The following is a 14,877-nucleotide window of genomic DNA, read 5'->3' as shown; positions in this document are numbered from 1 at the left end:
TAAGAACAATTCGATAGCATACAAAATAATCAACAATATAATTGAAAATTTGTTTAAAAAGTTAAAAAGCGTCATGAGGTTACCACACCCTATTCGAATGAAGGTTTAACTTTTTTCTGGGACTCCAAAGGTCATGACATATAGCCCCTGTAAATAATAAATAGTGTTCTGGAGACTGGAGACGTGCCTGAAGTGCCTCAGGAGTTGTCACGTATCTTGGCACACCCTCTAAGCACACTACGTGCCTCTGGTCATGACTGCCGTGCCTGTTAGTATTACCTCGGTTGCCTAGTGGTTAGAGCATCCGCCTTCTGAGCAGAAGGTCCAGGAGTCCAGGGTTCAAATCCCAGTGTCACCTAGTCTAGGGAGTAGCTAAGGATCCATTGGATCTATGGATACAGCACTTCAAAATGTAAAATACTCCACACAACATAATATTATGACAGCAAAACCGATCACGATGTCGTTCCTTAATCTTTGTGCATGCACGTGTGCACGTTTCCAGCTGCATTATTATGCAACTTCTTATTTCTCATTCAATTTGCACATGGGCGGTCAAACAAACGAACATAAAGTTTCGAATAGTTTTCGAATAATATTCGATCATATAATAATATTAATCATTCTGATTATAATCAGTTTTAAAACAAAAATTTCAGTAAACTAAAAATTTCAATTTTATGCCATTTATAATTACAGAATAAACAAGTTTACAATAAATCAATTTGATATTTAATGGAATCCTAATTCAATGTGTAGTATGGCTGTCACTCTTTGAATAGATTAGATTATATAGGTTGACGGGGCAAAGGAGTGTGCGTGCTGTTCGCTATTGCTCACACCAAATGGCAACCTAGTAAAAGTTTTGTATGGACACTGGTCTCCAGCATTAATAGAGTGACAGCCTACTGATTTAGATTTGTTTTTAAGTGAGCTCTATGGGTATATTTTTGAACCTAAAGGCTACCATAATATGGCAAATTTAAAATTGGTTCTTTTAATCATTTATTTATTAAATAGTATACAGTACCTGATAATTTACATTTCAGAGTTTTTAAAAGTGCTTTGCAAGGACCAATCTACGATCATTTCAATATGTGACCTTTTGAAACTGAGAAACGAAGAGCATTATGCGGTTTTCATGAATAAAGCACAATCTATTCCAAAAATGGCAGTGAACATTTTGTTCTTTATTGGCAGCAGGGATAATAATTCGATGTTAACTGGTTGCATGATGGAAAACGGTGCAATTTGGTCAATCCTACTACATCTTCCTACACTTTATCGCGATGATGATAATAGTATTATACAAACTGCTGTTTCTTTATTGAATTTTTTCATGCTATCAGATTTCAAGAATACAAGGTTTTTCGAACGAAGCATCAAATGGAAAAGTGACATTTTTTCTAATCTTCCGGCTATTTTTAAAACTGTAGAAAGGTTGGAAATGTGCAAGAACAAACGACTTTATACGTCAATCTATTTCATGTTCACATCATATTTGACCGACGACTGTGACATTAATTACTGTAAGTCCATGGTGAGGTCCCATATAAAGGATGGAACAGTTTTCAAGTTGTTCATGCTAATCAGTGATCTAATGAACTATGATTGTGAGTTTGTGGAGTTTATCATAATCGGAATGGTTCATAATTTTTCTTTGATAAGTCAATGTGATCAGAATACTGTCCACGAAAAACCTAATGATGGACTTGATGCTGAACGACGGGTTTTGAATCAATTAGTAATCAAAAATTTAACCACAATTGCAAAAGATGACATTGCATTTCAAAAAGCACTATGGAACATGAGAGAATATGATGAAAAAGATCGTGAATTATTTGTAAGAGAAAAACTATTTAAACAATTAACATCACATTTGGCTGTTGAACTGCGCTCGAAAAAGATGCATTATGAAAGAATGACTGGTATAATTCATATGCTGAATATAATGTACCATAAAGATTCCATTATTTACGAAGATTTTCGTTGCTTGAAACGATACTTTCCATTATTAATAGATTCTCAGAAACATTCTATTGATTTTCTGAGAAAATCATTATTGCTAACTTGCTTTCTCATTGAAGACAGTGGATTGTTCAAAGAAGAGGACTTCAGTCAACTCAGAGCCTCAGGGTTTATTGCTCTATTAATCCAGAATGCTAAGATATTTCATGGTGATTCAATCGGAAGATTTCTTGTTTGGGGAATGATTATGGCTTGCTTCTCTCCAGAACCTGACTCACAACACCGTATTTCTCTGGAAGACATCAGCCAAATCTTACCTGGTATACCCCTGTGCATAGAATTGATTTTACAGGAAGAATTTGATGAAAAATTAAAGTACAACATAAGAAGACTGTTATTGATTGTTGTGAGAAATTTAGTGCATATCAAAGATGAGGGATGCAATCGAATCGACTCAGCTCTGCGTGATTTTGAAGAATGTGGTTTTGTTCCTGGGATCGGAAAAGCCATTATTTTTATCGAGGACACAGATGCAGTGGCAACACATCAGCTTGTTTATACAATACTTGGTATGAATGATTTGATGGATAGCAGGGCTCTTATGGAGAAATTACTCGACTTTTTACCGGCCCTGGCTAAAAAGCAGCAGCGCAATTGTGAATACACTGATGCTAATGGACAGCGCCTGGGAAACCAAATTGCAGTTATCCTAAGGAAGGCTGCTGCCTATGTTTTAGATGATATTGATCCAACCTTTTTTGCTAAAACTTTGGTTTGGAATGTTACTGGTTTATGGATATCGTTAAGAATTTCGGGCAAAAAAAAGTTCTTTTCGTCACATCCATTGAAAACTGAGGAAAATCTTGAGATTTTGTATAATGAAACGTTTATAGATGTTCTGAGGGCAACATGGACAATGATTGACAAATACCCGGAACTCATATGCTCTCATATCGCCAAATTTAATACTTCTTTGTTTGGGGAAAATCCAGACCTTCAAGGATCATGTTCGACTATGTCAGCACTGATAATCGAAATTATCATCTCCTACCTTGATCATTCTCAAGATTACAGCTTGAACTTCCTCAGAGAGTTGTCCTCGCTCATCAAAGACTTATCACACGAGGCTGTCAGTTCTGAAAAGAGCAAATTATTGTTTAGTGGTTTACCTCGAGCATGTGAACGTTTTCTGAAAGTGAACAGCGATAAAGTGACAAGCCATGATTTAAAGTATTTTATCAATGTATACTATACTAACCTAGACTAGAGTAACTAAAGTTTTATACTTATAGGTTTGTGAGCATTATAATAATATAGTATTGTAAAGGGATAGATTCCTCACTTCCAAATTTATCTAGCATGGTTAAATGTTTTGACAGGCGGTATGGTCCTTAAAAAAGGAAAAAGAGAAAAGGAAAAAAGTAGTGATATTTTTTAACTTTTTAAAACATTGTCACCTACAAATCAAAAGGGCCTAAGTCGACTTAGGCTCTTTTAAATTGCAACACGGATACGTAATCTGGGGTACCATACCTACATTGTCCCAAAATATGGAAATTTTTTGATGAAAATGACCTAAGTCGACGTATATGACTTTTTAATCTTCATTATATAATGCTCTTAGATTAAAAAATTAAATCCGAGAGAATATTTAAAAGGGCAGGCTAAGCTATTTTTTTAAAAGGACCAAAATTTATATGGGAATTCATTTTGCTGCTAAGCACCTCAGCTAGGTCCAGACTCTGGATTTGGAAAAAAATATGTTTTAATCGATCATCTCAATATAATGCGCTTTTTCGACTAAGGCCTTTTTAATTTGTAGGCGACGATATTAAAATTTTGATCAATAAGCAATTTGTAATCCAGCGTGTTTAACATGTTTATGGCATAACTCTATTTTTCTTTTTATTGATAAAAGACTGAACCGTTTAATTAGAGGGTGCAATATTTATTATTTTTTTCAGTTTTACAATAAATTATTATATGCACTTTTCTAATCTAAAAAGTTTTGTCTTGTCATATTTCGATTCAAATATTCCATTACAATTTACCTAATTTTTGTATGATCCTTTTAAATTTTAACGACTCATGATTTATATGACATTTTAAAATCTAAACACGATTTTACAACAACCATGTCCATTGTCAATCTCTTAATTATATCATTGCGGCATAATTTTGTTGTGACTAATTTGGGTGCTTTATATTAAGCTTTAAACTTGAATCTAAACTAAACCCACACCATAAATCTGATCATAACCCTAACCAAAACTACTAGACTAAATATTATAAGTATTTTTAAAGAAGAGCTCGAAATTTACAGATTAGCTTTATGTTTACAGAGTGTATGACTTTTTAAGATGGAATCTCTTGTTTCAGGAAATAATGTACACAATATGGAAGGTATTCACAAAGCTATTCATCAGCTCAATCACTCTAACGACATCAGCATCAAAGTTGAAGGACTCTGTGAAATTAGTAAATATTGTGATTTACACACAGCCGGCACTCATGATGGTAAGTCTGAATTTGAAATGAAGTAATGGGCATTTATTGCCTAAGCTCCAAATTATATCTATAATAGATGACCGGTTAAGATTATTACTAGCAAAATCGGATTTTCTTGTGATAATTCATAGCTAGCAGTTACACTACCCTCACTTTATTTCTAATTAGATTTGGTGAGCGTTTACCTTTTCATCTATTTCAGAGTTTATCACGGTGCTGAACGGTGACCAAACAACGATTGCCACGCTTTGTAAACTACTGAAACAGTTACGTCGTACAGAGTCTCAAGTCTGTTACATCTGTGATATTGAACAACCTGTTTTACATTGGGTGGAATGGATACATTGATAATGTTAAGACTGAACATGATCCTAATCCTATGTTTACTGGTTGTATGATGGAAAATGGTGCAATCAAAACTATCCTGCACCTCCTTCCTATGATTGTTGATATACATGATATACATAGGGCAGTTAATTTATTGACTCAATTCATAAATACAGATTTCAAGAATACAAGGTTTTTCGAACGGAGCACAAAATGGGAAGGAGACATTTTGCTGAGCTTCCACTGCTTCTTAAAACCGCAGAGAACATGGATAGCGATTACGAACGCGTCTATAAGACAAGTTTTTACATATTCCAATACTATTTGATACAAGAAAGGCATTCGACGAACTGTATGCCCATGGTGAGGTCCCATATAAAAGACGGAACAATTAATAAGTTATTCATGTTATTCGGTCAGATGAGTAATGACATTACTTTTGTGAAACGGTACCTGAATGATATGATACAGACTTTTCATATAATTCTTCTTCTTGTATCCTACACTGAGACCAAAGAACAGATGTATGGGCTTAACACTGAATTCCGGATTTTGACTGAAGTTGCAGTAAAAAATCTCTCTCAAGTTTCAAAAGATAACTGGGCATTCGAAAATGTAGTGAAAAATATTTCTATTTATCTGCAAGGTGGTGATAGAAAAGATTGCGAGTTTTATGTGAAGGAAAAACTGTTTAAAAGACTGATTGTGTACTTGGTTGTGGAATTGAACTCTACAGAAATGCGTCATGAAAAGTTGAACTGCTTACTCGATACACTGATTATAATGTATGATATTCTTAAATGTTCTATTGTTTACAAAGATTTTCGTTCAATAAACCAATGCTTGCCTGCTCTATTAGATTTTCAGAAGCATTCGGTTGATTTTCTTGCAAAAGGAACTCGCCTAATAGCAATGCTTTTTGGTAATAGTATAGCGTTTGACAAAGACAACTTGGCCTTAAATGAGCTCAGAGCTCCAGGTCACATTGCTTTGTTGGTTCAGAATGTCAAGGTATTGCACAATCACAATGTTGGCGAAGACATTAAGTTACTTGCTTGGAGAGTGATATGTCAGTACTTTTGTACAGAAGAGAGCTCGGAACACCGTGTCACCTTACAAAATATTGATGAAATGATGCCTGGTATACCACTGTGCATGGACTTGATCTCACAAACAGAACTGTGCATAGACTTGATCTCACAAACAGAACTGTGCATAGACTTTATTTCAGAAACAAAGTTTGGCATGATAATAGGAATATTGTCTGTTATCGTGAAAAAGCTAGTATTGGTCAAAAACGATGACTTGGGTCAAATAGAATCACAATTGCATGTGTTAGAAGAGTGCGATTTTGTTTGTGGGATTGGAAGAGCTTTAACTATAATTAAAGAGTTACCATTTTTCACATCTCAGCTTTTAAATATACTAATTGGTCTGAGCCAACTGATGGATAGAAGGGTACTTATGGAAAAGTTGCTAGACTTTTTACCAGACCTAGCTAAAAAGCAAAAGAATTATATTGACCATTCTAATGATGAAGGACGTCCTATTTGTTCACAAATCTCAGATATTATGAGAAAAGCTGCTGCTTATGCATTGGACGACATTGATCCTGTCTTCTTCGTCAAAGATGTGTCTCCTAGCATAGTGATTACCTGGGAAAGTTTCCGAATTTTAGATAGAAAGATGCTATTTTTATATCACTCATCGGAAACTGAGGAAAATGTTGAAATATCTAATACTGGCCTTTGCACACACATTGATGTTCTTAGAGCAACATGGAAAATGACTGAAAAATTCCCGGAACTCATCTGCTCTGAAATTGCCAAATCGAACCCTTCCGTATTTGGGGTAAACACACTGCCTCAAAAAACGCTTTCGGGAATGCCAACTCTTATAATCAAAACTTTGATCTCCTACCTCGACCATTCTCAAGATAACAGCTTGGAATTCTTGAGAGAACTGACCTCTTTCATCAAAGACCTATCTCACGAAGCTGTCAGCTCTGAAATGAGCAGAGTAATGTTTAGTGGTTTACCTCGAGCATGTGAAGATTTCCTGAATGTGAACAGCGATAAAGTGACAAACCATAATTTAAAGTATTTTATCAATGTGTACTATGATACTAGCCTAGACTAGAGTAACCAAAGTTTTATACTTATAGCTTTATAGTTTTGTGAGGTCATATTATTGTTAAGAGAATAGATTCCTCACCTCCTAATTAATCTAGCATGGTTAAATGTATTGGTCCTTAGAAAAAAGAAAAAGAAAAAAGGAAAAAAAGTTGTGATAATTTTGAGAACATTGATGATTGATGATGGCATGTGACATCTTTTACAGAAATAGTATACAAGTTGACAATACTCTGTACAAAGACTGCTGATTGCTGGTACTGAGTATGATGCGCTCATAATAATGTCTATATTTTTATTTTTATATTGTAGTATTTTTATATTTTATATTAAAATTTGCAGCGTTTTTAATATGTTTGATGCATAACTGTAATTTGATTTTTATTGATAAAATACTGAACAGTTTAATCAGAATGTGCAATATTTATATTTTTTATATTAGTTCAATTTTTTAATCTGAAAAGTGTTGTCTCGTCTTATAAATACTTCGATTCAAATTACCAATAATACAAGACTCAATTTAACAAAAATCTTTATAATTCTGTAAGATTCCTGAGGGCGAATTAAATAGAGTATGATCATGGTAGCAGGACTATTTATTTTCGATCATATTAATAAGGGAAATACACAGTGATTTTTAAAATTTATAGTTTCATGTCAAAATTTAATTAAATTTTTTATGTAGTGTCTGTTAATATCTTAATGTGTTTGAAGTATAATTTTAATAAATTCTTTTTATTTAAAAAAGACCGTAACGTGTTGTCAGAATATGCGATTTTTTTTTTTTTAATTTTACATAAAAAAGTGTAATTTTTAATTTTTTAATTTCAAAGATGTTGTCTCGTTATATATTTTTAGTAAGTGACTATATTCTGTTTTGATTTAAAATTTTTATAAAAATCTTTTTTAAACGATATAATATCTTCATTGATTTACTGGCACAAGCCCCACACAAGCAACATGCAAATCCTTAATTGGGTTAGTTTCAAGAAACAAGCTTGAAAACTACGACTAGCATAGACTAAGCTTAAAATTTTCTATGATTTTCATCTGATTAGTTTGGATTTTGGAAGCAGACACCGAGCAACAAGCGATTTAATGTTTAATAAGTTTAACTGATGTTCATTTTTCAGCCATGTGCGATGATCTAGACGAGATATTGTACAGTGAACTAGACTGTTTACCAAACGCAGATCAAGCTCTAGAGAGTGAGATAGAAGTTCCTCAAGATGATTTTATTGAAGATCAGTCAGCTGCCGACTATAAGGTTTGGTTAATTCCAAAATATTATTTCCTTTTTAATTTTGTTTATTTTTCAAATATTACTTTAAATTGTAATTCATATTTCATCAATGAGGCCATAATCATATTATGTAATATAATATATATTTTTATTATATATTTAATTTAATCAGGTCCAAGAACTCACGGATGAGCTGGAAAATGCATTCACTGAAATAGCAAAACTCAGAGAAGAGAATAAATTATTGAAGGAAGAAAACAATATTCTGGAAAAGAACATCTCTGCTTTGTATCGTACAGCAACATCAGAGATTAAAAAAGTGCAATCGAACTCCCAGAGGGGCAGAAAGTCTAACAGAGGGAAGCATTCTACTCATCGTAGACAAAACGGTTGAAAGCTACAATATTATGTAAATGAGAAATGATATATTAATGAGATGAATGATTGATTGAATTACATAAAATCAACTAAATACCAGGCAATTAACTATGAAGATGGAGTAAAGGATCTTATTAGGTGCTTTATTACAGTGCTTAAGCTTACATACATACAACGAGAATTTTTGACAATCTATCACCTACTTTTTACCAGCTTTTTACTGGTTTTCGCCCAATTATTTTTAACAAGGAAATTTTTTTATGCTATATTTCATCAGATTGCAATAGCGTATTTAATATTTCTTATTTAGAATCAAATTTATGTTTAACAAAACTTGATTATGTGTTCATTAAATGTTCTCACGGGTTTCACTACAAGATAAACTCATGTAAGATTCTTATAACCACCAATACAACAAGACGTGTCTATTAAATAGATTTATGAATTGTATTTGTAAACTAAACACTTATTTAATAAGTAGGGGGAATGTCATGTGCGATATTTGCTGCCAAAAAGTTACTGAGAAAACAGCTGAAAGACCGGCTCAGACAAATGACAGAAGCTGACAAAGCAAAGGAAAGCAGTATCGTCGCCGGAAAAGTTCTTGCGAGTGAGAAATACAGCAGTTGTCAGAATATTTGTGGTAAGTGCTGGATTGAATGCCCATTAATTTGTATCAGAAATGATCCGTTACCTGGTTACCAAGATGCACTTTTTCTTAACAGTTTTATGTCTATTAATTTACTAGAAATTTGATCACTGTAGATTTATAGTATAGTCTATAATACGTCTCAACTACTTTTGTCCCAATCCAGGTTAATTAATTAACGTGATCGGTATCATGATCTTGGACCATATTTCAGTATATGTCTCTATGTCAGAGGAAGTGTGTACACGTGCGATAATAACGAGCATTCTGGAAACAAAAAAGAGTCTGTTTGTCCCCTACTTTAACAAAGAGGAGATGGTTATGGTTAAAATCAAAGATTTAGAGGACTATACGTCTCTTCCTCTGGATACTTATGGGGTGAGGTGAGTGGGATTTGTGCTGACTGTGTAGGCAGTGTAGACTGTGTAGACTGTGCTGACTGTGCTGACAGTGTAGACTGTGTAGACTGTGTAGACTGTTCTTCATAGTGGTAAATGGTAACTGAGATTATTCACTCCTTACTCAAATATTTCATTGATATGCCATAAATATTATCTGAATATATTTTTTTCCTAAAATTAGTTAATTTCAGGCAGCCGACTGATTATAAAGTGAGAGAACATGCTATTAGTACAACTGGACTAGATCTCATCCTCTGTCCTGGTCTTGGCTTCACTAAGGAAGGTAGGATATTGTTTGTTTAAAAGCAATCATCTTTAATTGTATGTCTTAGCAGGTTGATGCAACCAAAGATGAAACACTGCAATGCATTAGGCATACTTGATCAACTTCACATTGTCCTCTGTACAATTCAACAATTCAACCTAAACTATTTCTGGTTAAATCTCAGGACTACGAATAGGAAGAGGTAAAGGTTACTATGACAACTACCTCACAAAGTACGAGAGTAGGTGGGGTAAGCAGCCGTACACTATTGCTCTGGCGTACAGTGTACAGATGTTGGATAATGTTCCAACCACTGACTCGGATAGGACACTGGACCAAGTGATATTTGTTTAAAGAAACAGATAAACTGTGATTTGGCTATTTCAGCTTTTCAGATACTTTTTAAAAGATTTCTATATTTTTTCAGACATTTTTATTCGGTTTTGAGACAATTTGTATGATATGATTTGCAATTTTTTAAATTCCACTATACTAAATACCTTTGCTTTTTAAGATTATGGTGTTTTGACCAATGTACGCTTTTCACTCTAGTAAACTGAACAAAATATATTACACTCGGCGTCAGTCCATCCCCTCGGTGTAAGTAAACCAAACAATTCCAATTTACATTTACTCCTGTTATAGCTTTGTATTTGTAATCCGAACTTCACTAACCCTGACTCCAAATAAGGACATGGAGAGTTTGCTTAGTAGTATCAGTCCTCTGAGCCACTCCACTAAGATCTACAAGGATCAGTGTGTCTACTGTTTTGATACACCTCTCCACGGTCCTCTCTACATTGACTTTGAGAAGTATTGGGGCCACTGTTCTCAACATGTCAACAAGGTATTATTGGCTGATCCAAACAACTTACTTCTGGGTTGCGTATAATTGCAAATCAATTTGCTAACTTGGAGTCAATGTGTTTGCTTGACTTCCAATTTCAATTTTATAAAATCAAATTTGTGCTGCACAATTTATTTAATTCAAATGACGCATGGTCAGTGTATTAGATGATACTAATAAATTTTCCACAGCCGGGTGTATATTTGAAGCACGCGAAAGAAGTAAAGAGCGCAGGCCTGCTACAGACGACTCTGAAGATCCTCCAGCTAAGATAACAAGACTGGCTATTGGCGTGGAGGGTGGATTTGAGGATAAAGATAACTTTGAGTACCAGGTCAGTGCCCAGTTGGAGATCAAACACACCATCACTGTGCAGTAACTTTAAGTTATTAGTATTAAACGGATATATAACCTCTCTTCAATGGCTTGAAATTCCGAATTTAATACATTATATTTCTTATCGAATTGTGGGAGGATAGTTAACTCTACTTAAATCATTTAACCAATACCAGGATATATACAGTATTCACGTTCGTGGAGGAGATGGAGCAGGACAGGATCTAGACTTTGGGGGTCCCTCTATACCAGACATAGTTAGTCAAACTGCTAACAACGTCATAGCTTTCTCCTCTGCAGGTAAGACATTAAACTAACAGTAGTTATGAACAGCATAGTGATAAATACCTTGAAATAGCCAACATTATCGGCAGTTTCGATTATCATGCTCCATCTGGCTGCACTTTCTTCAATCATTAAAGTTTCCTTTTTTAGGTCAGCAGGATCAGAATAACCAGTGGGAGGGAGATGTCAGAGCAAATTCCAAACATTCCGATACTTTAACCCAACTCAGCAATGGTGTTCAGGTAATCATTAATCATATTTAACTACCTTTTATATTCGGTGGCAGTTAGCTCCTTAACTCAGCTTGGAATGAATTATTGATAGTAATCGTTGATTGATTGCATAATGTATCTAGCACACAAGCACAGTCAGTTCCAAAAAGCTCTAGGAGATTAGACCTGATATTTTCCTGAAGAAAACCAATCACACCCCCTAGGTAGCCCCTGGACCATGGAAGTGTTCCGTAGTCGGCTGTGATAAAACAGACAACTTGTGGATGAACCTAACTTGCGGTACCATCTTTTGTGGCAGGAAATACTTCGACGGTACGGGTGGTAATAATCATGCTATTGATTACTACGATCAGACTAAATACCCGCTAGCTGTGAAACTGGGAACCATTACTCCCCAGGTTAAGTGTAATTAATTTACGCTACATTGTAATTAAATTACGGAAGTTTTAATGGTAATGTTATCATCTTACGCACTATCTCTGTCCTAATAACCAGTGCACGGTGTTTTGGAGGGTAACTGTTAAATCTTCAGGGTGGTGATGTGTACTCATATGATGAAGATGATATGGTAATTGATACCCAACTAGCCAAGCACTTGCGACACTTTGGTATTGACATGATGCAGTGTCAACAGACTGGTAAGCACTGTTACAAATAGAAAAAAGTTGTCAAACGTTGAACTTTTTTACAACTTCTATGAATAAAAGTAGCCTTGGTTATATTGATACATACCAAGCCATCTTTGATCATTCTTTAGACAACCCCTGTATACAAGTCAATACGGAGGAGGCCTTGAAGAGGTAATAAGGAACCAGCAGTTATATTACAATTTTGTTTAAACTTTTGTCTAAACAAAGATAGTTTGATTATGGATGTCCTGAACTTTTCAGATAAGACCATGAACGAGCTAGAAATTGCTGCAAACATGAACTTTAAGTTTGAGTGTGACAACATTCTTGAGTCGGGTGTGGCTCTGAAACCGGTATTTGGTTCCGGCTATTTGGGTTATGTCAACATGGGTAACACTTGTTACATGAACAGCGTGCTTCAGGTTCGTGTCTTAGTTTAACTAATGATCACAATCAAAATTAAATTTACGCTGAAAATTTACATTTTCGTGCAAGTTCGTCTTATAACACATGGGCTTACTTTTTGCAGGTTTTAGTAAACTGTGTTGGAAAGATTTCGAATAAATACTTAGCAAACGGCACTTCAAGCTCCCAGGTTAGATTTAATGATAATTGAACGATTTTAATTATCTCGTCAAGACTAAAGGTATTGATTGCTATCATATTTTGATAATAATAAGATTGTGGCAATTATTACTGTTCCAGTAGCGCGCATAGTCTGACTAATAATGAAAGCACATTCAGCATTTGTTCCACGACCGAATTTATCATTGAGTTAGTTGATTCAATCAATAACAAACATTCAGGTTCCAACTGACTTTGGGACACAGCTAAAGAACCTCATTCATTACACTCAAAATCCTGGGAAGTATTCTGTCGGTCCCGAGGATTTGAAACCCGGGCAAGAAAACGGTATGTTTAAATTTTCGTGCCATGCAATAATTGAGAAATTGCAGCGTAATTAAGTTGCGTATTTTATGTTAGACCCAGTCTCCACGGACCACGATATACTGCAAGTTTGGATAAATGTCATTACCACAGGCGTAAGACCTGCGTTATTGAAATCGATAATCGGTCAAGGACACCCAGAGTTCTCTTCAACGAGACAGCAAGATGCTCACGAGTTCTTTCTTCATCTTATCACTGTTTTAGGTTTAATTTCTTGGATTTATTTTGCAGTCGTCTACACTGTTTTAAACTTATTAACACTTTTAAATGTTTGCACCATGTATTATATATGTTAATATTGAATGGGTAAAATATTGATTCACACCGTTCACCTTCATTTCTCCAGAGAAAGAAGAACGTAAGACTCCCAATTTGGCTTGCTCTGACGACCTGTGTTTCGAAGTGGAAGACAGAATTCAGTGCAATGCCTCTCAGAAGGTTCTCTACAAATCTAGAAAAGATTACTGTCTGTCCCTGCCCATACCACTGGAAAAGGCATCAAATTTTACAGCTGCTAAAGCTTGGGAAGCTAAAAAGTCGGAGCTGGAAGCAGCTGGCGAGAAGATCAAACCTGAAGACTATGTTAAATATAACCTCAGTCTGGGAGACTGTTTTACAACATTTTCATCTCCTGAAGTGATACAAGATTTCCTGAGTCCCGAGACCGCACAGAAAGGGACTGCCAGTAAAACGACTGGTCTTAAAACATTCCCTAACTACCTTATGCTCCAAGCCCGAAGATTTACCCTTACTGCCAACTGGCAGCCTAAAAAGTTGGATGTTTTGCTGGATGTACCAGATGTGTTAGATCTAGAACACTTACGAAGTAATGGCCTGAAGCCTGGCGAGGTTGAATTACCGGCCGGTCCAACTGAAGCTCCTCTTGAACCGGATCCTGCTATCGTAGAGAACTTGATGAATATGGGATTCGGTTTCGAGGCCTGTCGTAAGGCAGCCTATCATACTAAAAACGGTGGGACTGAACAAGCTATGGAATGGATTTTCAGTCATATGGATGACCCAGACTTAAATGACCCGCTTGTAATAGAGCAGCCCACAAAACTGCAACATCTGAAGTTACTGTCAATCAAGATGACGTACAAATGTTATGTGCCATGGGCTTCACAGTCCAACAGGGAACTAAAGCGCTAAAAAAGTGTGACAACAACCTTGAGCGGGCAGCAGATTGGATATTTTCCCACGCCGACGAGCTCGACCAGGAAGAGCCCGCAAGTTCTCCCTCCGCCTCCTCCTCCCTGCCAGATGGACCTGGGCGCTACAGGTTAAAAGCCTTTATATCCCACATGGGTAGCAGCACGGCGTGCGGGCACTACGTCTGTCACATCCGGGATAAGGAGGGACGGTGGGTTCTGTATAACGACGAAAAGGTTGCTCTGTCAGTCACGCCCCCTAAAGATATGGCTTATATGTATCTTTATGAGAGGATGTAAAGGTCGCTTTTAATTTTCTAGAAGGTGGTGACAAGGATTTTGTTCTATAATTGTGGACTGAAAAATAATTTAGTTCTCATTTCAATGGATCATTTAATACATATATTTTTGGGGTACTCCTCAAAATCGAAGAAGAATATCTACTTTATGTACACACGATGCAAGTTTCTTAACGATGTTTATGTTATTTATATTTGAAATTCATTGTGGAATTGAGAAGAATTTGTAATGGCTGTTGTACGGCGTATATTTGGGATGTGACCTGCGTATTTAATTG

At 35.5% G+C, this 14,877-nt stretch overlaps 2 protein-coding genes across 2 annotated transcripts; both read left to right on the top strand.

Moving 5' to 3' along the window:
* The first annotated feature begins 9,034 nt into the window (after positions 1 to 9,034).
* LOC134817164 (5-formyltetrahydrofolate cyclo-ligase-like) lies at positions 9,035 to 10,402 on the top strand. Its single transcript, XM_063826294.1, has 4 exons — positions 9,035 to 9,199; positions 9,420 to 9,588; positions 9,798 to 9,889; positions 10,056 to 10,402. The coding sequence occupies exons 1-4, from the start codon at positions 9,043 to 9,045 to the stop codon at positions 10,223 to 10,225; spliced, it is 588 nt and encodes a 195-aa protein (XP_063682364.1). The 5' UTR covers positions 9,035 to 9,042; the 3' UTR covers positions 10,226 to 10,402.
* A 158-nt stretch (positions 10,403 to 10,560) lies between these two features.
* On the top strand, positions 10,561 to 14,690 carry LOC134817162 (ubiquitin carboxyl-terminal hydrolase 5-like). The gene is given in 12 exon segments (XM_063826292.1): positions 10,561 to 10,718; positions 10,910 to 11,052; positions 11,231 to 11,354; positions 11,490 to 11,581; positions 11,776 to 11,970; positions 12,105 to 12,210; positions 12,463 to 12,623; positions 12,731 to 12,796; positions 13,008 to 13,113; positions 13,243 to 13,353; positions 13,496 to 14,199; positions 14,202 to 14,690. Coding segments are annotated over 8 exon segments (1,788 nt in total). The 5' UTR covers positions 10,561 to 10,718; positions 10,910 to 11,052; positions 11,231 to 11,354; positions 11,490 to 11,581; positions 11,776 to 11,835; the 3' UTR covers positions 14,601 to 14,690.
* The last annotated feature ends 187 nt before the right edge of the window (positions 14,691 to 14,877 follow it).

The sequence above is a fragment of the Bolinopsis microptera genome, chromosome 6, assembly GCF_026151205.1.
Source record: "Bolinopsis microptera isolate Bmic1 chromosome 6, MBARI_Bmic_1.0, whole genome shotgun sequence".
NCBI classification, from domain to species: Eukaryota; Metazoa; Ctenophora; class Tentaculata; order Lobata; family Bolinopsidae; genus Bolinopsis; species Bolinopsis microptera.
Note: the sequence above shows the minus strand (reverse complement) of the source record. Positions and strands in the feature narration are given on the sequence as shown.

What these genes read in the sequence shown, in the direction of transcription:
- LOC134817164 (XM_063826294.1), top strand. Translation starts at nt 9,043, where the DNA reads ATGTCATGTGCGATATTTGCTGCCAAAAAGTTACTGAGAAAACAGCTG. An exon ending in CAGTTGTCAGAATATTTGTG is followed by an intron (nt 9,200 to 9,419) that starts GTAAGTGCTGGA and finishes ACCATATTTCAG; the next exon opens with TATATGTCTCTATGTCAGAG. An exon ending in TCTTGGCTTCACTAAGGAAG is followed by an intron (nt 9,890 to 10,055) that starts GTAGGATATTGT and finishes GTTAAATCTCAG; the next exon opens with GACTACGAATAGGAAGAGGT.